Source organism: Alosa pseudoharengus, unplaced genomic scaffold, assembly GCF_046254945.1.
Source record: "Alosa pseudoharengus isolate Yale_2024_CS ecotype anadromous, Long Island Sound unplaced genomic scaffold, YU_APseudo_1.1 YU_APseudo_1.1_scf_2, whole genome shotgun sequence".
In the NCBI taxonomy this organism is placed as follows: domain Eukaryota; kingdom Metazoa; phylum Chordata; class Actinopteri; order Clupeiformes; family Clupeidae; genus Alosa; species Alosa pseudoharengus.
In genome coordinates this window covers 57,170,843-57,197,903 of record NW_027468663.1, presented here as the reverse complement: position 1 = coordinate 57,197,903, position 27,061 = coordinate 57,170,843, and the positions used below count along the sequence as shown (strand labels likewise).

Genomic DNA, 27,061 nt, shown 5'->3' with positions numbered 1-27,061 from the left:
GGGAAAATCTGCCTTTTCATCCTTTGCACCACATGCTTGGAATGAGCTTCAACACACACTCAACATGGACTCCTTACCCTCCTTAAATGTTTTTAAAAGTATTTTTAAGCTGGCTTACACTGAGCAGTGTCACTGCTTCTAGTGTTCTAGTTTTCTAATATATTTTAGCTCTCCTTAGTCTTTGTTGTCTCTGACTCTGTGTCCTCTGTGTTAGTGTGCTGTTGTTGTTAGTGTGCTTTGTTGTCTCTGACTCTGTGTCCTCTGTGTTAGTGTGCTGTTGATGTCTTTGCTCTGTACCCATGTCCCATGTTGTATTTTCTTTGTCTTTTAAAAAAATGCTGCCATCTTGACCAGGACTCCCTGGCAGAAGAGACATTGAGTCTCAATGGGACCTTCCTGGTAAAATAAAGGTTTTTTTTTTTTTTTTAATTGTGTCTAACAATGCATTGGGAACAAATTCTTGTTTTAGAATTCAGCACACTATTGAAAATGGGAAAGTTTTACACTGTGGTCTTCAACAAATGCACATTTTTAATAGGATGGGTATACTAGTGGGCTTGTGTTGGCTGTGGGTTGTGTGTTTGTTATCTATTTTCCTTATTATCTTAGTTGGTTAAAATCACGTTTTTTGCTCTTTTCTTGGTTGTATCAGCATACACCCATTTGGACAGGAAAGTTTATTAACGTGTCTAGTAAAAGATCAGTCATACTGCATCTTCACCACAGGATGGCGGTGTGTGCACAAAGACTACTGTTGCAGCTGCAGGTGCCCCTGGTCAGAGACTTACTTTTATCAATTCTACAGTTTATGTGAATGTGCATGCTAATTCTTTAGAGCACAATATAATTCTCATTAGGCCTATATGAAGTAGCCTACATGGTGTTTAAACTTCTTTTATTTAAAGAAAGGCAGAAGCAGATAATTCAAAATAAACATAATACTAAACTCTCTCTTTATAATTGGGGAGGGTTTAAAGAAAGGGTTCCACATAAACATTAGACATTTCTTGAAATAGTGTATCATCACATTTTTATCAGATTGGGGAAGATGTAGTGTCAATTGTTATGGCCCTGCCCTCTGTGTGTCTGTGTGCCTTATTAACTTCGCCCATTGGCACTGACGTGCCAGGGTGCTTGTTTCCCTATCTGTTGCCCAGGTGTGCCTGATAGGAGTGATACTGAAGGCCTGCTTAGTCTGCCCAGGTGTGCCTGATTGGGAGTGATACTGAAGGCCTGCTCAGTCTCCCCAGGTGTGCCTGATTGGGAGAGATACTTGCTGCTCAGTCTCCCCAGGTGTGCCTGATTGGGAGTGATACTTGCTGCTCAGTCTCCCCAGGTGTGCCTGATTGGGAGTGATACTGAAGGCCTGCTCAGTCTCCCCAGGTGTGCTTGATAGGAGTGATACTGAAGGCCTGCTCAGTCTCCCCAGGTGTGCTTGATAGGAGTGATACTGAAGGCCTGCTCAGTCTCCCCAGGTGTGCCTGATTGGGAGAGATACTTGCTGCTCAGTCTGCCCAGGTGTGCCTGATTGGGAGAGATACTTGCTGCTCAGTCTGCCCAGGTGTGCCTGATTGGGAGAGATACTTGCTGCTCAGTCTGCCCAGGTGTGCCTGATTGGGAGAGATACTTGCTGCTCAGTCTGCCCAGGTGTGCCTGATTGGGAGAGATACTTGCTGCTCAGTCTCCCCAGGTGTGCTTGATTGGGAGAGATACTTGCTGCTCAGTCTCCCCAGGTGTGCCTGATTGGGAGAGATACTTGCTGCTCAGTCTGCGCTAGAGGCTGGACTCCTCCTCCTGGCTTGCTTTTGATTTGGTTTCTTTACTGGTTTCCCTGAGGCTGACTAACACCACATTCTGTTTATTTTACATCACACTGACTTGCACTACACTTTTTATCCTTATTCCTTAACCTTAGTCTCTGTTAACTTTTATTTAATAAATTCCTGTATAATTATTTCCAAACTGCTTTTCGTCTCCCCTTCAATGTACGTATGTGAGCCAGTATTTTACACATTGAGTAGAACTAAAAGACATGAACTGTCGTTCCTACCAAGAGCTTTTAAGCTGTTATCTTTATTATGCTATAGTGCTTTCTCTTTGAATTCCATGCCTTTGCTACGTCTTTATTTCCCTCCTGTTTGACACAATTCAGGTTTCATTGTTTTAAAAACTGTTTAATGCTGTCATAGTCTAACCTTCCATGTCAAACTTTGATTAATTATTTGTATTTTATCAATCAATAACATAATATTACAATCATTAGCATCGATCAATCAATGTCGGTCACTGTGACCTTGTCACAACCAATTTTATGGTAGAGTAGAGTAGAGTATCATTTATTAATCCCGAGGGAAATTAAGGTGTCCAGTAGCATACATACATACAGAATAAACAAACACACAGACATTACACACATCATTGCACATATATTCACCATACAGCACACACTTACATACATCTAGCCAAAGTTAGATCTCTCACACACCCACACACACACACACACACACACACACAGCACACACACACACACAGCTGTGGTTGTGATGAGAAGAAAAAAGTGGTTCATCACATGTGCCACAGCTGAGTGGTACATAGCAAAGCTAAAAAGCTAAAAAGAGTCTGGAAAAAGTGTTCAAAGTGTCACTATGCATAGTCCAGGAAGAAATCGTGGGGGAAACACACACACTCCCACACACACACGCACACACACACACACAGTGGGGGTGGAGTTGGTGTATCAGCAGCAGGGAAAAAAGTGCAGATGAGCGTGCAGGTGTGGGAAGGTTGATTATGCAGTCCAGTCACCTATGATGATCTCTTTCTGGGTGTCCTTCTGTGTGGTGTTGAACAACTGGATGGCCCAGGGGACAAAGGACCTCCTTAGCCTGTCTGTCTTGCATGGGATGGCACGGAATCTGTAGCTGAATACGCTTCTCTGGTTGTCAAAGACTGGGTGCAGGGGATGATTGTAATTGTCCATTATAGAGTCAAGTCTGCTCAGTGTCCTCTTCTCAGCAGTGGTAGTGAGTCTCCAGTTCTGTGCCAACAACAGACCCAGCTTTCCTCACCAGCCTGTCAAGGCGTCCAGCATCTCTCTTCCTGATGCTGCCTCCCCAGCATGCCACAGCATAGGAAAGCACACTGGCCATGACAGACTGGTAGAACATCTGCAGGAGTCTGTTGCATACATTGAAGGATCTCAGCTTCCTCAGAAAGTAAAGCCTGCTCTGACCCTTCTTGCAGAGTGCTTGTGAGTTAGCAGACCAGTCAAGTTTATTGTCCAGATGTACCCCCAGGTACTTGTAAGTGCAGACTGTTTCCACTGTCTCCCCCTCAATTGAGACAGGCAGCAGGGGTGGGGTAGTACGTCTGAAATCAACCACCATTTCCTTGCTTTTGGTGGTGTTCAGCTGCAGCTGGTTGGTCTAATGGGTAGGTAATGGTAGAAATAAACAACAATATTCTTACAAATGTACAGTAATTTTAGTCTAAACCAACTGTTCACCTTCATCCCACAGATCAGTTGTCATCCTGAAGACTTCAGAAGTGCACTCTCACCGTGGGGTTCAACCATCACCATGGTAACTACTTCAGAGAGGAAGCACCAAGCTATCAGCAGCAGACAGCAGCAATACTGCAAACCGTCCAGCATATAGCCTACTTCACCTGCAATGGTCACATAAAACATGAGTTTCCGTTAACATGTTCTCCATATTGTGCAAATTAGTGTAGCCTAAGTGAGTTTGTGCGCGAAAAAAGGTTCTAGGCTACCATAAGTCTTTTAAGCAGACTTAACAGCGAGAATATGACTTATGGACTAAAGAAAATGTAGCCTACATAGGCAACCTCTTCGACAACAGCCAGCATAGCCAAATGAAAATTAAAATGTGAAAACATGTTATCTGTGTTAAGCCTACTTTATTTTCTGTAGCCTAGGTTCAGACACAAATCAGAATTTACAAACATATAGGCTAAAAAGGCATTAGTCTTTCTTTAAAAGAAAAAAAACGATTTTTTTTAATCTTATCATATCATTATTTATACAGATATCTCGTTATCAAAATAGATAGATGTAATCTAGGCCTGCAGCCAGGTATTTGTCTCACAAACAGATGTGAATAGTATAGGCGAGGTGCTGTCTCCACTTGAACGCAAGCGTATGGTGATTCCCGATTGGTGTTTGTTGCTGTCAATCACACCTTTCCATGAATCCGCTTCAACACCGCCATCATCTGATGCTCCGCGGTCACAAGCATTAGGTTAGGTTATGTTATTTTCATTTTTTATGTTATAAAATATACAAGTAGCATTGCGTCGATGTACTTTGCATCAGCAGAAGAGCGCATAATGTTTTAAACGGCTTATTTCATGGTAAGCACATGCTTTATTTCTCCTGCATTTCTGCATAGTGGGTGCATTCGCCTTGTCCCCCTTCTACAGATTTCAAGTTAATTCATGGGGGCGATGCGGATAATAGCCTACCTCGTATTGTACTGAGTTTACTGTTGTTTCTGACGTTAGGCGTCTTCTAATAAAAACATATTGTGCCGATCGCAGTCACTCAAAAGGAAGTGGTTATCCATAAATGACGTGATTGTGCATGCTCCTCATTCTGTACCGGAGCGAAATCGGCGTCCTCTTACTGCAGCGGCTGATGCGCAGAGCAGAGGGCTTGGATGGAAAACCTATATCGCCCCTTAAATCAACTAGCCCAAAGGCCAACTTTTACGGGAGTGGTCAGCATGTTTTCTCCGGTTCAGTTGAGGCTTATGTCAATGAGTAGCGTTGTAGAGAAGATCATTCTACTCGTTGCAGTAGGGTTGCTGTGGCAGTCGGATGAACTGTTGCAGGGCAGATCAATGGGATACCGTAGGCTTGTCGTTTAGAACTCGTTTAGATATGTTGTTTTTGTAAATATCTACATCAAGAGAGCATATTCATTCTATATTTCCGTGAGCATCGTGACCCATGGTGCCATCGTCATGTAGAATACGTTTATGATAACAGACGGCCTCAAATTAAACCTATAGCCTACGCTGCACACTGGCGTATCCTGATAGCATTCTATCAAGTCAGATGCTTCAGTAAGCACTGTCAGGATGTCGGGTAAACAGAATGTAGGCCTGCTGCATGATAAACCAGTAAACAACATTACAACATCAATGTGTGAACCATGAGTGCCACAAGGGGATGTGACACCCACGTCTCTAAGGGAGCAGGCGGTACCAGACACTGTTGGCCATAGTGTTTTCTTTTAGTGCACGTTTCCTATAGCAGTTCGCTTGGTTTATAGCTTACTCGCTTTATGCCTTTATGGGTACATCCATGCCCGAACCGACCCTGTGCAGAACCGGTCCAGATCCCCAACAGAGTTCATGATGTTGTTTACCAATGTTTACAAATCCTTTTGGCTTAAGCATGCAATGGACATTATCACGTGATATAGTCTAAAAAATGAACTGAGGTTCATTCAAGATTGTAAAAAATGCTGAATGCTATAAACAGTCTCCGATTTTAACTCATCTGTTAGCAGTTTTATTGTGCCATAGCCTATCATGCATTGCCCAAATCCATAAAATATCCTTCTAGACCTTTATTTAACTACATAGCAGTATTTACTGTGACATGAAAGGACCTTCTGCACCATCTGTATGGCTTAGGCCTATTGGGTGTTTGAACTCCCTGACAAGTTGATGTGGAAACTGATGTTAATGCAATGATGTGGTCTGCTGATGTAGGCTGCAGTGGGATGGCAGTGGAATGGTGCTAGAGATACACCACAGAGTAGACATTCATCTGACATACTGTACATCTGCTCTCTCCGAGTCACACTGCTTACTGCCCTAATCTAGGCTATATCTGAAATGGAATACAATCTAGGGATGATAGAAAGTAAACAATCTGTGATGACAGACAGTCATAGTAAGTACAACTAATGTATTTTTAATGAGCACTCTGGATCCATGGCTAATGTGTGAAGCCATGGATCCAGAGTGTGAAAAGATTTGTTTTATTAAAATGTGAAAATATTTATGTTATATTAACATACAAAAGGAATAATGAAGTTAATTATTCATTTTGTTTAATATAACATATACATCTTTTGTTATAACTGTTTCCTCAAAGTGCTACATGTTTATTTATGTATTTCCTTTACTTTACTATCACCAATTATGACATTTGAATAATGTGGATGATATGATGATGATTTATTTCATATTATTTATTAATGATAAATACTGCTTGGCTATTTCTGACCATTAGCTGAATGCCGTGGCAGACTGGTTGATTGAGTTGTGCTGACATAATGGGGTCTCCGTTAATGACACCCATTCAGCTAGTTAAATTTGGGAACTAAACAGGAGCAAGGTGCCCAATCACTCAGTGCAGTGACCTCGTACATTCCTGGGTTGGTAAGGACAATTATGTTGTCACTGTCACAAGTATTAAACAGAGGTAAAGCCATTTCTGTGTTCGTTATTGTACATTCAATGGAAATGCATCTGTTCAGAGCATCAGTGAATTGAAATATTAATAGACATACAGTACAGTACATATCCTCTTGTTAAGACACAATTATTTTCTTTTTTTTTTTAATCAAATTGTTGAAAACAAAGCATGATTTATGAGAGTTGTTGACACACAAGAGTGAGAATTGAATTTGATAAGACAAAATTATTTTCTTTTTTTATCAAATTGTTAAAAACAAAACATGATTTATGAGAGTTGTTGACACATGAAAGTGAGAATTGAATTTGATAAGACAAAATTATTTTCTTTTTTTTATCAAATTGTTGAAAACAAAACATGATTTATGAGTGTTGTTGACACACGAAAGTGAGAATTGAATTCTCGAAAACTACTGTAATTTGTCATCATCTAACGTTGTCAGACCTAAAGTGGATTCTCTTTCCTCTCCCACTCAGACGCAAAATAATGGGCTGTGTACAATGTAAGGACAAAGAGGCCACCAAACTGACGGACGAGCGAGAGAACAGCATCACGCAACACTCGGGCTACCGTTATGGCTCTGACCCCACCCCCCAGCACTACCCCAGCTTCGCCGTCGCCGCCATCCCCAACTACAACAACTTCCACCAGCCCGTCAGTCAGGGGGTGGCGGTGTTTGGGGGGGTCAACTCCTCCTCCCACTCTGGAACCCTGCGCTCTCGCGGAGGGACAGGTAAAAACGGGTCATCACGGTCAGAAAAACTTCCTGTGTTGCTTATAGCTAAGGGAAAACTCACTGATGACAGACATGGTCTTCTCTAAAGATTTCATTCTGCTTTCAGCATTGTACCACTTGAAACAACGAACACTGTCCAAGTGTTTTCATAGAGCATTAAGCCTGTAACCTGGGTGAACCCAGAGGAACCTGGTAGCAAATTTGAATTTCCGTCCGGTCAGGACCGTCTGGAAAGGATCCTATTGAGGTCCGTATCCGAACATCCTGTTTTATGACTTCCAGTGGCACAACCAGCAATGAAATTAAACTTAAATTGGTGCATTAAACTCTTACCAAATCATTTCAGAAGTGCAGCAAACACATCTTTCTTGTAAACGAAGATTTTAGATGTTTACCCAGTTCCAAAGATTTTGGTGATTCGGAAACGGATGTCAACAGGCTCCTTTCCAGACCAACCTGCAGAGCAAATTCAAATTTGCTAAAAGGTTTGTCTGGGTTCACCCAGGCTATTAAGTATAAGTCCTTGTGATTTTTTCCTGTTACAATCGTACATGTGTAGTTTCTCAGCAGTGTTAAATCCTTCAACATCAACATCTTTGTCACGCTGATAGCATTTCTGTCCAAATAGGAGTCACCCTGTTTGTAGCACTTTACGACTATGAGGCAAGAACAGAGGAGGACCTCAGCTTTAGGAAGGGGGAGAAGTTTCAGATACTCAACAGCACGTAAGTCTTAAAAGTTTCTGAAATGCCTCAGAAGTCTACTCTACAATGCTACACACACATATAGCACAGTATGTGAGGAGATGTACATTTGAGCATTGAACAGGCACAGGGCTCAAACCAACAATGTTTTACTCTCCCATATCATGTTTTGACTGTCCAAGGACCATGCTGTAGCTTGTTGTATATGTTTGAAAGTGTTGCACCACAACTGTCTGTGCAGAAATCTGTATTCATGAAAAAGGAAGGAAGGCGGAGGTCTGACAAAGTCCACATTTCTATGAGTAGTATACAGTATACTGACAAAGTCCACATTTCTATGAGTAGTATACAGTATACTGACAAAGTATACTGACAAAGTCCACATTTCTATGAGTAGTATACAGTATATTGATTCTGTAGCCACACTGTCTGGGATGTTTGTCATTTACAGTAGAAACAAAGAATTGCGGAATGGTTCCAATGTATTGCACATCTTTATACTTAAATCTCTTGAAATAGCAGTGCTTGACATGACTATGACATTCTAAAATACTACTTCATCTGTTACTACCACAAACAAAAAAACTGCTTTAAAATTGTTTCTAAAGCACCACTGTGTAGAGAACTATTGCTGTCTGCAGTTTACCAGCCTGTGCCCATTAACCAAATGAGCTTTGGGCATAGGGAACATGGATTTCCTATCCAGTTGGGTTTGCCTGATGAAGGCTTGAGCAGTTGAAACATTACAGCAATGAAGTTTCTATGGGAGCATAACATCAGTGCTAGAACAGCTCCTTTTTTGTCACAGCATTTATTGGTGCCTGTAAAAGACACGATAAAAATGATGCAAAGTGCAAAAACTGTCTTGCCTTTTATTGTTGCTGATCGTTAACTGCTTCTTGCCAACCTGTTTGCTTCTCTCGGCGTCAGAAATCTCAGAGTTAGAAAATACTTTTCTTTAGTGCCATTACAGGCATGAATGTATGTTTCCAAACCAACCAAATAAAATTAGATGTAACTGTCACAAAAAAAAACAAAATAAAAATAAACTACAGAAAAGTAACAATATCAGTGTAAGGTATGCCAGGTGGGTGCTACACATTAGTGGTGGTTAGTGAGGTCCCCCTTTCCATGTGAAGCGCTTTGAGAGTCGAGAAAAGCGCTTTATAAATGTAACCTGTTGTTGTTGTTGTAGTTGAAAAGCGCTTTATAAATGTAACCTGTTGTTGTTGTTGTTGTTGAAAAGCGCTTTATAAATGTAACATGTTGTTGTTGTTGTTGTTGAAAAGCGCTTTATAAATGTAACCTGTTGTTGTTGTTGTTGTAGTTGAAAAGCGCTATATAAATGTAACGTGTTGTTGTTGTTGTTGAAGTTGAAAAGCGCTATATAAATGTAACGTGTTGTTGTTGTTGTTGTTGTTGAAAAGCGCTATATAAATCTAACGTGTTGTTGTTGTTGTTGTTGTAGTTGAAAAGCGCTATATAAATGTAACATGTTATTGTTGTTGTAGTTGAAAAGCGCTATATAAATGTAACATGTTATTGTTGTTGTAGTTGAAAAGCGCTATATAAATGTAACGTGTTGTTGTTGTTGTTGTTGTAGTTGAAAAGCGCTATATAAATGTAACGTGTTGTTGTTGTTGTTGTTGTAGTTGAAAAGCGCTATATAAATGTAACGTGTTGTTGTTGTTGTTGTAGTTGAAAAGCGCTATATAAATGTAACGTGTTGTTGTTGTTGAAGTTGAAAAGCGCTATATAAATGTAACGTGTTGTTGTTGTTGTTGTTGTTGAAAAGCGCTATATAAATGTAACATGTTGTTGTTGTTGTTGTTGTAGTTGAAAAGCGCTATATAAATGTAACATGTTGTTGTTGTTGTTGTTGAAAAGCGCTATATAAATGTAACGTGTTGTTGTTGTTGTAGTTGAAAAGCGCTTTATAAATGTAACGTGTTGTTGTTGTTGTAGTTGAAAAGCGCTATATAAATGTAACGTGTTGTTGTTGTTGTAGTTGAAAAGCGCTATATAAATGTAACATGTTGTTGTTGCTGTTGTTGTTGTGAAGATGTGCAATATGTTGAGGTCTGACCACCACACCGTATGATATTAGCATGATGTTGAATGATATAATGATACATTTGTGAACATGATGTCTCTGTGCAGTGAAGGTGACTGGTGGGATGCTCGGTCCCTTAACACCGGCGGAACAGGCTACATTCCCAGCAACTACGTGGCTCCAGTCGACTCTATTCAGGCAGAGGAGTACGTTCGGCAACTTTTCTCACTCCACCCTTACACCTATTAATCAGTAACTGCAAACAGAACTACTGTAAAGCACAGTGTATATGTTGGTACAGTAAGTTGGCAGGGGGCCAATGACCAGAGGTTGGAGCCCTGCTGGCTTCAGCTGCTATCTCCTTTTTGAACGTTGATATTTTTAGAAGAGTCATTAGCACTGTATAATTTAAGCAACATTGAGATTGGAAATGTATATGTGTGCTCTCGTCATCACCTCTACGCATATTTGCACAAACTCAAATTTGCACTCGAGGCTGTGTGCCAAGTAAGCTTGACTCCCTAATCCTAAACTCCAAACTGTGTGCAAAGTAAGCTTGATTCCGTAATCCTGCTGTCTATTTCTGCCTGACTGTGTTTCGCCTGTCGCCCCTTTTAGCTGGTACTTTGGTAAATTAGGCCGCAAGGATGCGGAGAGACAGCTCCTCTCCAGTGGCAACCCCAGAGGCACGTTTCTAATAAGAGAGAGCGAAACCACCAAAGGTACTTGTGACAAGTTATTTCTCACATCCAAAATGAACCGCATTCACCAAGTCATTTTGTACTCTAATATAGTGTATAAAATGAAAATCTTGATAAGACATTCTGTGATATTAAATCTTTGTGGGTTGATGTGATGATACAATCTATGATGTGCTTGGTTTTATCAATTGCTGTAGGAAGCAGATAAGATCAATTGAAGGCGTGCATGAGGTGTGATGTGGTGTTATCTGGTGATAACCATGTGGTGGTTGTTCGTCCAGGAGCCTACTCATTATCCATCCAGGACTGGGACGACGTAAAGGGGGGTCACGTGAAACACTACAAAATACGCAAACTGGACAACGGAGGATATTACATCACCACACGGGCTCAGTTTGAGACTCTTCAACAGCTTGTGCATCACTACTCCAGTAAGATCGTCGTACATTAATGTCCAGTTTCCCCAGACACAGATGAAACCTAGCTGTAGAGAGCTTTTAGTCTAGGACTCTAGTAAGATCATACACTAATGTCCAGCTTCCCCAGACACGGATGTAACCTTGCCGTATAATTCAGTGAAGGTCTCCACTGAGAAAGAGCTTTTAGTCTAGGACTAGGCATAATCCTCGCCTGGGGAAATGATTCTAAATGATGTCATTCACACACATTGGTCCAGTAAGTCTACTTCTGGAAAGGGTGTGACAGCTTAATTATGTTATAGTGTATTGCAAATGAGATTGATGTAACACAAGCAATTGCATAGCAGTTATTACAGACCTGGTAGGCTTTGCCATGTACAGTGATGCCCCCATATGGAAGCCCCGGTATCTGTGGGGGATATGTTCCAAGACCTTCAGCAGATTGATGTCACTGGATAATAGCAAACACCGTATGTAAATGATGATTTTTAAACAAAGTTCAGGAGGAGCCCATAGGGTTGATTGACAGCCATCACTCACCCCACTTCCGTTTGTAGATGCAACCCTCCTTACCTCCCCACTACATCATGCTCTGGAGTTGCAACGCCTCCCACCTCTTCCATTTCACTCTTAGCTCTAAGCTCATATTACTTATCCATAAGTGGGTGTCAGCAGACATCACATAATCTCCACTATTGGCATCCCAGGACAATAAAAAATATTACTGAAAATTATACTGTTAGAAAAGTTATGCGATTGTGACAAGGGCTGAATAGACCTCCAGTCCTTCCTTCCCTCTTTCCTTCCTCCTTTGTTAGCCTACAGTATGTCCTAGCCCTTCTATGAAGAAAATGAAGAAAGAAAGCGATAGAGGAATCAAGGACACACATGAGAAAAGAGATGCACCAAAAGACACATCACATTTATGTTAAAGGAATGATCCGAAGTTAAAACAACCTGGGGTATGGATGACAACGAGTTCAAACTTTCGTTTGGGAGCAAAATTACGTTAACTGGAGGAGTTTTGAGCTAGACTGTAATTTGCATTAGCAACAAAATGGTTTATAGCCTGTAGCAGTGGGCATGGAGCCACGTCAAAATAAATCGCTATTTTCAAACCACTGACAAGGTTCAAAATAGCCTACACTTCGGTGGTAGTGTGGATAGGGTCCCTACAGACAAAATGAAGTATTGTAAACTTTGAAAGTGTACAGAGAGGCTATAGCTGATTTGACGCTACCAGAACACAAAGTAAGTGTCCATGCATACATCTAATGTCCTCATTATTGTCATGTGTGTGTACTCTCATATGCCAATCTGTGCTTGTGTTTATTATTCTGGTGGGTCATCGTATGTCTCATATTCTGGTCTGTGTCCCAGACTGTCTTGTGTCCTTATTGTGGTCCTTATCCTCATATTCTAGTCTGTGTCCATATCTGTCTTATGTCCTTATCTCTCATATTCTGGTGTGTGTCCCTGACTGCCTCATGTCCTTATCGTTACCCGCTGTGTCTCGTTACAGCCAGGGCCGCCGGGCTGTGCTGCCGTCTGATCGTGCCCTGCCACAAGGGCATGCCTCGGCTCGCTGACCTGTCCGTCAAGACCAAAGACGTGTGGGAGATCCCACGGGAATCCCTCCAGCTGATCAAGCGGCTGGGAAACGGCCAGTTCGGGGAGGTCTGGATGGGTACGCTCTCCCACCACACTGCAGGCCATATGCCACATCTAAACACAGTCATTGCGTACATGTTCACGGCCTGCTTTAGAAATCACACGTTGATGCAGTGTAGTACAATGAGTGCCGTATTAATCCACGGAAACTCTGCTGCTATATACTACACTGACATTTTCTCTGTAACTGTGATTTTTCTCTGCTCTGCTCTGAGTTCAGTTTATCTGTTCGTCTTAGTGAAGCCTGGAGATTTGGCCACAGGGAGCTTTACATAATGAAAGCGTAAAAGATTAAGACCGGTAGCTTCTAGTATAAACCTGGTGTGTCACCGAGTGTCTGGGAGATGTTTTTTTTTTTTAAAGTATATCTTTTTGGGCTGTAATGCCTTTAATGCGACAGGATAGTGGAGAGTGACAGGAAGTGAGTGAGAGAGAGATTTGGGGTGGGATCCGGAAAGGACCACGGGGCGGGAATAGAACCCAGGAACCCCGGTCACCAGCGTACGGTGCAGTGGCCCCAGAGCCAGCTGCACCATCATTTAGATATTCTTTTTCATTTCAGCTGCGCCATAATTTAGATATTCTTTTTTATTTCAGTTGCTTTTTAAAAGTCCAGGTCAGACAATAGTTCCTGTTAATGGAACCATTTCAGGCGTGCCTTCTAAATGTTACTGCTGCTGTGCCACGGTTTCTAAACATCTGTCTGCCTGTCGTGTTCCTGACAGGTACATGGAATGGCACGACCCAGGTGGCGGTGAAGACTCTGAAGCCGGGGACCATGTCCCCCGAGTCCTTCCTGGAGGAAGCGCAGATCATGAAGAAGCTGAGACATGACAAGCTGGTACAGCTCTACGCTGTAGTGTCCGAGGAGCCCATCTACATCGTTACCGAGTTCATGAATAAAGGTCAGTAATGTTCACTCAGATCATGTGAATAAAGTATGGACGATAGCAGTATTTAGTTTTATTATACGGCTCTTATTATACGGCTCTTTACAATGCTAGTAGAACGCTCCATTGACTTGAATGGGATTTCCCAAAGTTCTACCAGTCATTATTTTTGTCTAAGGACCTCCGCTGGCGCGTCGGGGTCCGGTTCGCCCTGTCGGGACTTAATTTCCCAATAATGACCGGCGTTCTATACATTATCCCTTACACAATGCTAGTAGAACGCTACATTGACTTGAATGGGATTTCCCAACATTCTATGGTAAAATATATTCATGTAATTACCGCTGACAATGGCAACAGGTCTTGTGCCTCTGATTTACGTCTGTAATTTAACTCAAGTAGTCCGGTCACTTCTTGCAATTGAAATTCATTCAAAAGTGAAAGCAGACGGTTGATCAGCTGTGTTCTAAAGAATGTTTGTTTGAAGTTCAGCGTGTGTTGCGAACTATTTGTTTTCGATGACAAAACGCTAACAAATAAATGTAAAGTGACGCATCATGTGGAGTTTATTTTTTCATTTAGCAAGTAGCCGTATATAAAGTGGGATAATGTATGGAACAGCAGTCATTATCGGGAAAATAAGTCCCTTCTGGGCAAAGCAAGATCCCTCCGCTGGCAAAAATGACCGGCATTCCATACATTACAGTATGCCTTACTTATTCTCTAATCAAGTACAGCCTATCAATTGGGACTATTTTAATGCTGAAACAAAGATATATCAATCATCTCATCGCATTTTATTTATTAAGTAAATAGATTGTTCATTAGCCAGGCTCCAGTCTGCCAAATGTGTCCTGAGCTACATCTGATTTTCCACTTCATATAGCCTCATCACTAATGCCAGTAAAAATGACCAAATCACTTCGGTCCACATTTTGTCTGACGTTTTGTGTGCTGCTTTGACTGACAGCTTGTTTTGGATTTTCAGGCAGTTTACTCGATTTCTTGAAGGATGGCGAAGGACGAGGACTTAAACTACCAAACTTAGTGGACATGGCAGCTCAGGTAAGGTCAATCAATCTGAATAATGTTTGGGAATAGAATGCACTTTGCTGTTGTGTTGACACATAAAATGCTCATGTATATTTGCTTATTTATGCAAGCTAATGTAATTAAATGTTAACCTTGAAATGTAGTTTGTGCCTTGTCACCTACTTCCCAACGGTACTGAGTAGTGTGCTAATTTTTCAACTCCGTTCAGTTTACTGTTCAAAGGCAGGATGTGGCGATGGCTTACACTCAGTAGAAGCTCAAAACCACAAGGCCTTTTGGGCCCGTCCTACACCAGTTTCAGTTGAGATCTCCATCGAAGTTCTCTTTTAGTCTGGATTTAGTCTGGGCTTATACGATGGTTAGGAAAGCAGCCCTATGCTTGACCTTACAGCTTTAACCTTTCTGTGGTGTGCTGATGCATTCGTGGTCTGAAGTATGTAACTCTCTATCTGTAGGTGGCATCGGGGATGGCTTACATTGAGAGGATGAACTACATCCATAGAGATCTCCGCTCTGCAAATATCCTGGTTGGTGACAGCCTGGTGTGCAAGATTGCTGACTTTGGGCTTGCTAGGCTGATTGAGGACAATGAATACACAGCCCGGCAAGGTAAGTCCACTTCTCAATCCTACACAGGAAAAGAGAAGAAAATCAAAAAGAAACCTATTCACAACAGCCCCCGGATAAGGACATGCTGACATGTTCCTTCACTCTGAAGCTGACATGCAATTAACACTTGGAACAGGATCTATCTGGAAACTTCAATGTCTTTCCACATAGGGAATATTAGAAAAGTGATACAAATATGTCTTAATGGCCCTAAGTAGCACATACGGTAAGCTGCACGTGTCCTCTTGGTTCTCTTTCAGGAGCCAAGTTCCCCATCAAGTGGACAGCCCCCGAGGCTGCGCTCTATGGAAGGTTCACCATTAAATCTGACGTCTGGTCCTTTGGGATACTGCTCACTGAGCTTGTGACCAAGGGAAGAGTGCCGTACCCAGGTGAACTAGATGTGCTTGCTATCCAGTTTACTGGAGCTCATACACAGTTTAAATTGTGTCAGTCCTTGTGTCCATGTTTGTGAGTGTAGATGTACTAACTATACAGTATATGCATGTTGTATTCAAGTCTCAGCAATGTCTATGTGAGCAAGGCCTACCTTATGTCCACAAAATTGGATTTTTTTTCACCAAATAATAATGTGATTAATTATTAATTAAATAATATTAGTATGTTATATTAATCATTTATAATTATATGTGTATGTATGTATGTATGTATATGAGACAATTGTGTGATTGTCTATGAATGTCAATTTGTGATTGTCTATGAATATGTTTGTTTAGCTAGAATACTCAGAACATTGCCTCTATGGTGTGTGTGTGTGTGTGTGTGTGTGTGTGTGTGCGTGTGTGTGTGTCCACCAGGCATGAACAACCGTGAGGTGCTGGAGCAGGTTGAGCGAGGCTACCGGATGCCCTGCCCCCAGGACTGCCCGCTCTCTCTCCACGAGCTGATGGTCCAGTGCTGGCGAAGAGACCCCGAGGAGCGGCCCACCTTTGAGTACCTGCAGGCCTTCCTCGAGGATTACTTCACTGCCACCGAGCCCCAGTACCAACCTGGAGACAATCTCTAAACACGCGCTCTCACCACCAGGGGGCACTCTCCCTTTTGTAATGCTATTACTACTATACTTATGATGATGATGATGATGATGATGATGATGGTGGTGATGATTATTGTTATTATTTAAAACTTGACTGAATATTTGACGGGACACGGACCCTCGTGGTGATGCCAACGTGACAGAGGCTCTTCCATACTTCTCATCGACCTCATCGCTCTTGAATATGACAAAGTCCAAAACTACGAGACGCCATCCTCCATCATGATGATGTGAAAACAATGCTATTAGGAGAGTCAAAACTATGTTGTTGGGAAAATGCAATCTCTGTGGCTTGGCTCTCCCAGTGTTTTAAGAGGATCTCTTAAACGTGATGGCGTGCTTGTACTTACTGTAAATATCACCTGTGGGTTAACTGAACCTCTGTTTATTTTTGCCTCGTTTACATTCGTTTATGTTTTTTGCAACCCCCCCCCCCCCCCCCCTCACACAACGCCGCCCTGATTAGTCCGCTGTTGTAAAGCATTAAAAAGCATGGATCAGGATGCCTAACGGGTGTGATGGAATGGTGTGATGGAATGGAGAATCTATTGTGAAGACTGACCATATGGTAGCATTCATCATCAATACATTTTTGTGTGCTTTGTAAGACAAAACAAGAGAGCACTTTTCTACAATGGGGCTATAACTGGAACACTTTAAAGGAAACCTCCGGCAATTTTCACACAGATCTCACCAAGGTCACCGAGTACTGTCGGTAGGAAAGAAATCGGTGCTGCCTAGCTCGAGTTGCTGCAGCCAACAGCTAGAGCAGCCAGGCAGCTACAGTGCTACACTGTGGGAGCGTGATTCCGAAGATGCCCCCAGAGTGTAGCACTGAAGCTGCCTGGTTACTCTAGCTGTTGGCAACTTGAGCTAGGCAGCGCAGATTATTTTTCATACCAACAGCACTCTATGACCTTAAGAAACAGAGATCTGTGTGAAAATTTGCCGTAATTCTCCTTTAATGTCCCAATAACTCTCTGTCTGTGTCAGTGAGCTTTAAATCATATTCGAACATTTAATTATAACAATTCAGAACTTCATCTGAAATGCTGTAGACTTATATTTAAAATAAGGGTCCTATATATTAAATTATTATGACAGTGCATAAGTTCCAAGTCTTCATGTAGAAAAAGCATATTTACAAAGGCCAAGTCTCAGTAAGACGTTTGAGGGAAACAGATGGTGAATTATGCTGCCGCCACTGGTTTCCACTACTATAAAATGAAATTCAGAGCTGTTAATATCACTTTAAAACAATAACAGCATCCTCAATTGTTACTCGTGTTTAAAACATCTCAAACATTACCAGTAATAATATTTTAATTTCTCATTGTCTTACCAATGAAAATTTACTTTTCTAATTGTTCTGTTAAATATCCTAAATGTTCAATTCCTGTAAATGATCCAAGCTAAGGTAGCCCATATTTCTGTGACATTTTTCTCATCTCCAAATGTGACATTATTGGCAGTAGGAAAACATTGCTCCAAACTAAAGAATTTTAGAGAAGGCATTTAATTTTAGGCCAGTAATTGAGCAACTGTATTTCAGTTTTGCCAAGCTAATAAACAACATCTGTGATATAATTATGCTTACTTAACTCTTAAATGCTTACATAACTGATCACTGTTGAATTTTAAAATAGGTAATTTTATTTAAGTTAGAATGTTGTTTGGTTTCCTAAAAATTCTAATGTATTTGACCAAATGTATATTTAAGACTGTTGCTAAGCAGTCTCTCTCCCTCTCACAGACATGCAAACCTCTGCCCTGCCTGAGGCGCTGTCTCTTGTGCTTTGCATCCTGTCAGTTTCTCCGTCTTTGGAGAATTCAGTGTCCGCTTCAATGAGTCCAGCCCCCTCTAGTGGTGACTGTCCATGAACTACATCTCTGCTAACATGTCACTGTATATCTCCCTCTACTGGTGACTGTCCATGAACTACATCTCTGCTAACATGTCACTGTATATCTCCCTCTACTGGTGACTGTCCATGAACTACATCTCTGCTAACATCACTGAATTACACCATACTTTATGGAACACAATTTGGTTGTGTCATGCCTGAATTTCTCCAATGATTCTTAAAAATGTATCCGTTTTCTAATCATACTGCTTTTTTACCTCATGTTTATTTTTGTATCAGATTAGATTAAAATCACTCATCTTCAGAATGTTTGATTCCTAAACATGTTTATTTTGCCTACGTTATCGCCATGCTCTTATATTGTAAAAAATAAAAGTTCATGCTTCTTATTTGCTGGTCCCATGATGTGGGGTAGTCAGTATGTGGGCAATGCTGGCTTTGGATGATTTACAGTAACGTTCACTTTTAACATTAACATTGTTTATTTGTTTGTTTGTTTGCATCACACATGGTTGGCTCACCTCTCTGGTTCGCACACTGTACTACAGGATACCCCCCTATTTCTATCTGACAGCATACAGTATTCCTCTCAGATGGCAGAGGACCTATTAGAAGACAGCATACAGTATTTCTCTCAGATGGCAGAGGACCTATTAGAAGACAGCATACAGTATTCCTCTCAGATGGCAGAGGACCTATTAGAAGACAGCATACAGTATTTCTCTCAGATGGCAGAGGACCTATTAGAAGACAGCATACAGTATTTCTCTCAGATGGCAGAGGACCTATTAGAAGACAGCATACAGTATTCCTCTCAGATGGCAGAGGACCTATTAGAAGACAGCATACAGTATTTCTCTCAGATGGCAGAGGACCTATTAGAAGACAGCATACAGTATTTCTCTCAGATGGCAGAGGACCTATTAGAAGACAGCATACAGAATTCAGATGGCAGAGGACCTATTAGAAGACAGCATACAGTATTTCTCTCAGATGGCAGAGGACCTATTAGAAGACAGCATACAGTATTTCTCTCAGATGGCAGAGGACCTATTAGAAGACAGCATACAGTATTTCTCTCAGATGGCAGAGGACCTATTAGAAGACAGCATACAGAATTCAGATGGCAGAGGACCTATTAGAAGACAGCATACAGTATTTCTCTCAGATGGCAGAGGACCTATTAGAAGACAGCATACAGTATTTCTCTCAGATGGCAGAGGACCTATTAGAAGAATAGAAGAAGAACTATTCATTCCCTCACAAAATGGCTACCTGCTCTCACCTCTTGATCTGAAGTTTGAAAACTGAAATGATTTGAGTCACTACCAGAGACTCAAATCAGATATTTAAAATCAACAAAAAAAACAGAAAGACTATCAATGAATCAATTTGAATTTAGGCCCATGTACTGTATATACAACTGTCATTACCACACATCCCAGCAGAGAGCAGAACGTCTCACATGCTGACATGTGGAAGTCCGTTTGGTTCCACAGAGGTGATGTTCATACTTGCGCAGTGTTTATTTCTATGAATATTCTATAAATACAGTGGAAGTCATCTGCTGTGAATGGGACAGGACTTCGCACATGACTATATGACCACAGAGATTTTATTAAAGTTGCTGGAGTAACAGGATCCCATATGACAGATGAAAACCTATCTACTGCAACTGATTGGCTCATTTACAGTTCTATGAGGTGTAAAGCATACCATAAATGCACGTCTACAACCATGTTAAAAAATTTAGACAAAACCTGAAGAGGAAGAGGAAAACCACGGGGCAGCAGATGGAAATCTGAAACAGGCGAAGTAACCCTGTAGATATGTATACATGAATAATGTGGCAAACTGTGCATTAATATAATGTTTCTTCTCCTGCTACCAAAAATTCTACTACTTGAAGCACAGTGACTGATCACATAAATAAGTGTTGTTAGTTGTGTAGACCACACTGCTGTTTTCTGCTGTTTCCTGTGGCATTTGCACAGGCACTCTGGTCCTACGTGTGACTGGGCCCAGGCCAATGACGGAGGGAAAGGTGTGTGTGTGTCTGTGTGTGTGTGTGTGTGTGTGTCTTCTTTCATCCCCGTGTGACTGATGATGTCCCTTCCCTTCGTGCTGTCCGCTGGGGTCCCCTGGCGGGATCACGCCCCTGCTGCCAAAAAAGGCCATGGTGCAAGCAGCTGGCAGAGGGAACACCAGCTAATAATAACCCAGAGCAGCGAGGGGATAAGGTTACCTTGGAGGTCCACTTGCTTCTGCCCGCCTGCCTGCCTGCCTGCGTTCTGACCTATTACCATGTGAGGCGCAAATAATATTGGCTAAAGAGTTAGCACATATCTGCTGCCCCCTCTGTCCCCGAGCCCCTTAGCGTCTCTCTCACCCTGTATCTCCTCTCCGTCAATCCCATTCCCCATAGACTCCCTTCTGCTATGCAAAGAGACCAGCCACACTGAAACTTCCACCTATTTTCTAAGCCCCACCACGCCAATGATTTAGCAAAAAAAAAAGTTCAACCTTGTTGGATTATATGGCGGACACGCACGGGCGACAACAATTTGACAAGTGGTGTTTAAAAAGGATTTAAAAGAAAGACGACAACGACGACAACAACAACAAGATCAGAGAGAAACCTGGCTACACCTCCCTGATCTGTGGAGTTTCAGCTGAAGTCACCTTCATTTCACCATGGCTAAGGATGAACCACAAGGTACAGCTTTCTAATTTGTTTAATGCCAAAGAGTTTTGGCAGTGTTGAAGCCTTCTTGTCCTGACAACACCGAAGGCTAAGAGTCAATGTCAAAGAGCATGAAATCTCACACTTAAAAGATTTGCCAAGTTCTCATAAAGCTTGATTGCAAAAAGTTTCAGGAACTGAAAAGTTATTGAGGGCTACTGAGTTACAGAGGCTCGGATTCCACTCCATAAAACTGGTGTTGTTAGAACAGACTAAAAGTATAAAATACAGGACAAATAATATTGGTAACATATCTTTACATTATTTGTTGATAATGTGAACACTTTGTGATTAAAAACGTAAGGTTTATTATCAGAAATATTGAAGAATAAATCATTGATTGGCCAGGTTCTGTCTTTGAGCCAAAGATAGAGTATGTCAGAAATGTGTAGTACAGGCAGTATGGAGTGATAAGTTTCAACCAATGTAAACAGTGCCTTCTGACGTTCAAGTGATTAAATGGTCCATTGCGGTGCTTGTCAGGTGGACCGGCATATTGGTTCACCTTATTTTCAGTATGGGAAGTAAATAGAACGCCATGTCCAAGGGAACTGTCTACTCAGCTCTTGGATTGAGTTCACTTATTATTTATGGAATTCTGTGAACTTGATGAGGATTTTTACACTGTATGTGAATATGGTGGCATTGAGGAACCAGAACAGTGAGCGTTATGGGTCTGTTCCTAGAGGATCTACCAGCACCTGTTCTGCAGTATTGACATAAAATGTTCCACTGGCAGCCAATTTTAGCTCTGGTCCACTGTAGTGTAACGCAATAAGGTCTCATATAATTACATAATTAAAAGGGAAAATGAACTGTTTAAAGAGCTTGGGCTCAACAGACCGATGTTTAGAGTGAGATTTGTTTATAATTTTAACCAACTAGGATGATTGTCGTGGAAGCACTGGAGTTGTCACCTGATACTAATGTGTGCCTATGGGAAATGCAGTGACAGCACAGGCGTATAGTGACTGTGCATTGGAACTGATACTGTTGAGTACAAAGCGCAATGGAATATGGAACTATTATAAGACTTATTTTTAATTTAGTCTATTTCTATCAGTTTAATTTCTCCTTGAAACAAGGTCAAGTTTTAGCTCTTAATCTATAATGTGCCCTTACATAATGTGGTCACAGACTTCCATCAGCTGTTTTCCTGAAATTGTGTATTAGCCTTTGCCCATAATTAAAAAATAATGATGACTCTTCGCCTTTGCTAATTATTCTGTACTGTACTAAAGAGTGTTCTTACTGTTGTACTTACACACCCGCAATAGAACAGTGCCCAGGGGTGTGTCACGCTCTTTGGATGTTAAAACTTGCTATTTATGGTGTCATTTCATCAGTTAAGGGGGAATCAAATTATTTTATCCTCAAAATTCAAAATCCATTCTTAAGAAATAAAAACATAGTGAAAGGATTCTGTGTGTGTGTGTGTGTTTGTGTGTGTGTGTGTGTGTATGTTGGAGTGTGTGTGTGTGTGTGTGCTTGCGTGTGCTTGCGTTTGTGCGTGTATACAGTATGCGTGCGTGTGTGTTTGTGTGTGTGTGTGTATATGTGTGTGCGAGTGTATGTGTGTGCGTGTGTGTGCGTGTGTGCATGTGTGCGTGTATACAGTATGTGTGCGTGTGTGTTTGTGTGTACAGTATGTGTGTGCGTGTGTATGTGTGTGCGTGTGTGTGCATGTGTGCGTGTGTGCATGCGTGTGAGTGTGTGTGTGTGTATGTTTGCATGTTGGTGTGTGTGTGTGTATGCGTGTGCATGTGTATGTGTGTGCGTGTGTGTGTGTGTGTGTGTGTGTGTGTGTGTGTGTGTGTGTGTGCATGTGTGCGTGTGTGTGCATGTGTGCGTGTGTGTGCGTGTGTGCATGTGTGTATGTGTGCGTGCGTGTGTGTACGTGTACAGTATGTGTGTGCATGCGTACTGTACTGTATGTGTGTGCGTGTAGAGGTAGAAGATATACTTTATCCATTACCTGTGATTCCCAGGTGCAGAAGTGGAGTCTATACACCAACCCCCTGCCCAGGTCAATGGCTTCCTGAGAAACCTCAGCAGGCCAGTCCAGTTGGTCATCATCATTGCCCTGGTCCTGTCCTGGTCTGCTGCTGGCCTGTATCTGTTTGACTTTGTTGATGACAACCAAATAGCCGGTGAGTTTGGCACGCACATGGCATCAACACACAATCAACAACACTGCAGTCCACTTGACTTACTTTAAAAACAAACTTTGACTGTTTGACTGTTTGTTTATTTGTTTGTTTTGTTTTGTTGGGAATGTGGTTACAGCTTTTCAAGAAGTAAGCATGAATCCCCTGGCGGCAGCCAACATGGCTGCAGAGGGAATCAGTTACGGTACAGGCAAGCTGGCAGCCCAGGCGTCTGACGCTGTGTACAACGCTCCAGGTAACGACCAGTGTTCTACTGTGTCTTATATTACATTCATCTGCATATGATACCATTCCCCTGCATCTCAAGTGATGAACAACAGCCTTGATATATTGCCACACACATGTATGTTACATAGGCATAGCCTTTGATGCAGTGTAACTATAATATTGTGCACACTACAGTATAATGAGCAATAAGATACTATATCACAATTGTTAATAACATGAAAAAGTGTTATCTAATATGAAGTATTCTTTTTTCTCTCTCTCTCGCCTCAATCTCTAGAGAATATACGAAACTTGGAATTCCTAAAGTCTGGTGGTCTACTGATGGAGGGCCTACGAGAGGGCATAAAGGGGGCTGTGGTCACCGTTTTTGACATCTTTGAAGGTAATCCCATTTTAGCAACAAACATACTATATACATTAGCTGACTGATCAGAAATGAGAAGATTGATTTAGAAGAGGATGCAGGATTATTGATTTATTTGAATTATGAAATATTGTTTGTTGTATAATCTGAGCTAAAAGGGTTATGCACATCAGAGGTATCTTATTGTTCAACATTATCATATCTTGTGATCTTAATTTTTTTACTTTTTCAGATACAATACATGCAGTGACATACTATCCAGACAAGATATTAACTGAAACAGCGCATGCAATCAAATACGTGACAAGCATGGCACCTAAAGGTATTTTACTGTTCTAACTGAATCTGAAACACAAACATACTCACATACACACAGCAGAGACACAGAGACAGAGACAGAGACAGAGACAGAGACAGAGACAGAGACAGAGACAGAGACAGAGACAGAGACAGAGACAGAGACAGAGACAGAGACAGAGACAGAGACAGACAGACAGACACACACACACACACACACACACTGTGTATACCAGGACAGAGTAAGATCTAGATTGTTTTTTTCTTTGTATAAGCGTTAGGAAAATTATTGTTTCCCTTGACACCTCTAACAATGCTTCATGCGTTGCCTGATATGTCCAGAGAGCCCTCTCAGCCTAGCTACTCTGCAGTCCGGTGGTGCAGTCATGGAGACCATACGAGATGGAATGAAGACTGCCGTTGTCTTCTTATTTGACATCTTCGAAGGTAACTCCTCTAAGCAACACATGTTCTTAACATCTACGCAACTAACAAAACTTGCTCTGAGGAGATTATCGATGTGCATTCTGTGGTGTTGTGTGTGTTTTGTTTATGTGTTTTCTATGGTGTGAGAATTTGTGGTCATTCTCCTAACGTACTGCCATACGGGTCATTCCATGTGAAAACAGCCAATATCGGGGTATCATGTACATGACACCTCTCCGATTTTGCTGAAAAGTGGTGAATATATGCCTTATGTTACCAAACAAAGGAATCTGAAGTTTCAGGTCAATATCACAAACGGTTTGCCTGCGGCGTCCATTTGAATTTCGGGTGCCACGGCCCTAATTGGGGGCCAAGCAGCGAAGCTGCGAAGGCACCCATTGTGTTTCTACGTTTTCTTATTATTACGCTTCCGCCATTGAAGTCAATGGCAGCCCATAGAACCGTCCAGTGAAAAGTTGTGAAATTTGGCACACTGATTGGAAACAGTCCAATGATTCATGTCACCAAGGTTCATGTCGGCACCTCCCGCGCTCTAGTGCCACCAACAGGCCAAAGTTGGACTTGCGTTCACGCACGTAACTTCTGACCTGTTGACCCGATTGTCATAAATGAGGTATCATTGGAATCCTTGGACCAAGCCGAGTTCAACGCACCCTATGACGTCATTTTCCGCCGTGATGGATTTTCCGCCATTTTGGATTTCATCAAAATCACTTAAAACGTATCAGAGGTCACAAATTTTGTCCGATCAACACCAAACTTCACAGATATCATCTACAGACCATGCCTCATTAATGCATTGCTTTTTGTCTTCGGAAATAAAACCGTTCGCGCGTAACAGCCAATCGAAATTTGCGGCGAAGCCGCCAAACAGGAAGTGAGCTCATATCTCAGCAACCCATTCATCTATCATAACCAAACTTAGTCCATGGACTCAGGGCCCAATCAGGGGGACGCTCAAGAAATCTGGTGACCTTTGACCTCTAGGGGGCGCTGTAATTAAGAAACATGCCTTTTGGCCTGTAGCAGCAGTTGTGCTTAGAATTAAAATGCACTAGTGGTGTCTGGTACAATTGTTTAAGGTCCTTAGGCCGACCCAAGCCAACTTGTGATGTTATCGTAATTGATTCGGCCGCCATATTGGATTTAATCAAAAACACGTACAAGTTTTCGCAGGTCACAAATTTCATCTGATCTTCACCAACATTGGCACAGACCATCTTCAGACCATAACCTATCAATATATTGCTCTCTGGAACAATTGACAAAAGCATTCGCCCGTAACAGCCATTCGCCCGTAACAGCCAACAGCCATATCTCAGCAACCCTGCCATGTATCATAACCAAACTTACTACATATGGAAACAATGTCCAAAATGGTGCATTATGAAGAATAAAATTCATATTATGGAGCTTCATAGTCAACAATTTTATTTCATTAAAAGAAAGAACAAATATGTATCTTTACCTGGTATAAATCCCATTAGGATCATCAAGTGCCCACATGGTCATTTGGGGGTCCAAATATGGGGTTCCAAAAGAGTCACCTCTGCCGGAGAGGGTTTTTGGACCCCCATGAAACTCCCACCAGTGGTACCATACCCTTCAAATTAATTTTGGCAAGAGCAAGGTTCCCACATATAACAAATAATCCTGTTTAGAATAAATATGATCATTAATTGTGGTGCTAGGGCCACCCAAAAAGTGAAAAATCACACATGCCGTCAACATTTTTTAGGACTTTCTCTCTCTCACCCACACACGAAGGAATGTTGATTCTGCCTCCAGAATTGTGTAGTACAGGCTACAATGGACTACCACACCAGTTTCCAGCCCTCTACCACTATTAGAACAGACGTTATGGGCTTCCAAAAATGGCAAAAGATGAAATGTGAAATTCCAATGTGTCAATTAGGGCCGTGGCACCCGAAATTAAAATGGACGCCACAGGCAAACCGTTTGTGATATTGACCTGAAACTTCAGATTCCTTTGTTTGGTAACATAAGGCATATATTCACCGCTTTTCAGCAAAATCGGAGAGGTGTCATGTACATGGGTGGCTGAGTTGGCGTGGAATGACCCATACTCAAAACATTGGCCTACTGCATGTTCTGGTGTACAGGCACAATCATTGTCCTTCGAGTAGTAGAAGTAGTTTATATTAAACATTATATTAAGTATCTACAGAATTACTTATGTTAATGCATTTTTCCTCCTTTCTGCATTCCTGTTGTTATTACAGTGCATGAAAATGCACTGTACTGTTCTTCCTAGGCTTCTTCTTATTCTTCTTCTTCTTCTAACGCATTTAATGCAGCTTCAACCGTTTAACGTAGAAACTTCATTCAAACTTTGTTACGTAGGTCTTACTTGGGATAAGAGTGCTATGTATTTTTCATCTTTGTAACTTTTATACTTTTTAAACTATTAATTAAAAACTATCAAAATTTCCCCATTGACTTAACATTGCCCTTTATGACATCACAGCAATTAGAATCCTGTGGCAGGTGTTCGGGCCACCTGGATCAACTGCCACTTTCAGGCTTTAAGCATACAAACTGGCCCTATTAAGACTACACATCCTGTTCAACTGCTTCCTCTGCCA

The 27,061-nt window shown here is 41.6% G+C and overlaps 2 protein-coding genes across 3 annotated transcripts in view; both read left to right on the top strand.

The window, feature by feature from the left end:
* The first annotated feature begins 4,312 nt into the window (after nt 1-4,312).
* fyna (FYN proto-oncogene, Src family tyrosine kinase a) lies at nt 4,313-16,394 on the top strand. Of its 2 annotated transcripts, XM_076296101.1 has the most exons (12): nt 4,313-4,371; nt 6,927-7,183; nt 7,815-7,911; nt 10,051-10,149; nt 10,562-10,665; nt 10,926-11,075; nt 12,586-12,750; nt 13,460-13,639; nt 14,613-14,689; nt 15,133-15,286; nt 15,547-15,678; nt 16,105-16,394. In XM_076296101.1, the coding sequence occupies exons 2-12, from the start codon at nt 6,937-6,939 to the stop codon at nt 16,311-16,313; spliced, it is 1,614 nt and encodes a 537-aa protein (XP_076152216.1). In that variant the 5' UTR covers nt 4,313-4,371; nt 6,927-6,936; the 3' UTR covers nt 16,314-16,394. The 2 variants fall into 2 exon arrangements, with proteins under 2 accessions (XP_076152216.1, XP_076152217.1); XM_076296102.1 differs by lacking the exon at nt 4,313-4,371 and having other exon boundaries at nt 6,895-7,183.
* A 4,192-nt stretch (nt 16,395-20,586) lies between these two features.
* LOC143133598 (uncharacterized) overlaps nt 20,587-27,061 on the top strand; it is a 50,226-nt gene continuing 43,751 nt past the window's right edge. Inside the window, exons 1-6 of the mRNA XM_076293347.1 lie at nt 20,587-20,924; nt 22,940-23,101; nt 23,238-23,354; nt 23,625-23,729; nt 23,944-24,033; nt 24,351-24,455. Coding sequence (XP_076149462.1) covers nt 20,903-20,924; nt 22,940-23,101; nt 23,238-23,354; nt 23,625-23,729; nt 23,944-24,033; nt 24,351-24,455 — 601 coding nt within the window. The 5' untranslated portion in view covers nt 20,587-20,902. The remainder of the gene's footprint in view (nt 20,925-22,939; nt 23,102-23,237; nt 23,355-23,624; nt 23,730-23,943; nt 24,034-24,350; nt 24,456-27,061) is intronic.

Bases quoted from the DNA above. Each gene is read 5' to 3' on its own strand.
- fyna (XM_076296101.1), top strand. From the start codon at position 6,937: ATGGGCTGTGTACAATGTAAGGACAAAGAGGCCACCAAACTGACGGAC. The intron at 10,150-10,561 runs GTACGTTCGGCA...CGCCCCTTTTAG, and splicing joins GACTCTATTCAGGCAGAGGA to CTGGTACTTTGGTAAATTAG. The intron at 13,640-14,612 runs GTCAGTAATGTT...TTGGATTTTCAG, and splicing joins TACCGAGTTCATGAATAAAG to GCAGTTTACTCGATTTCTTG.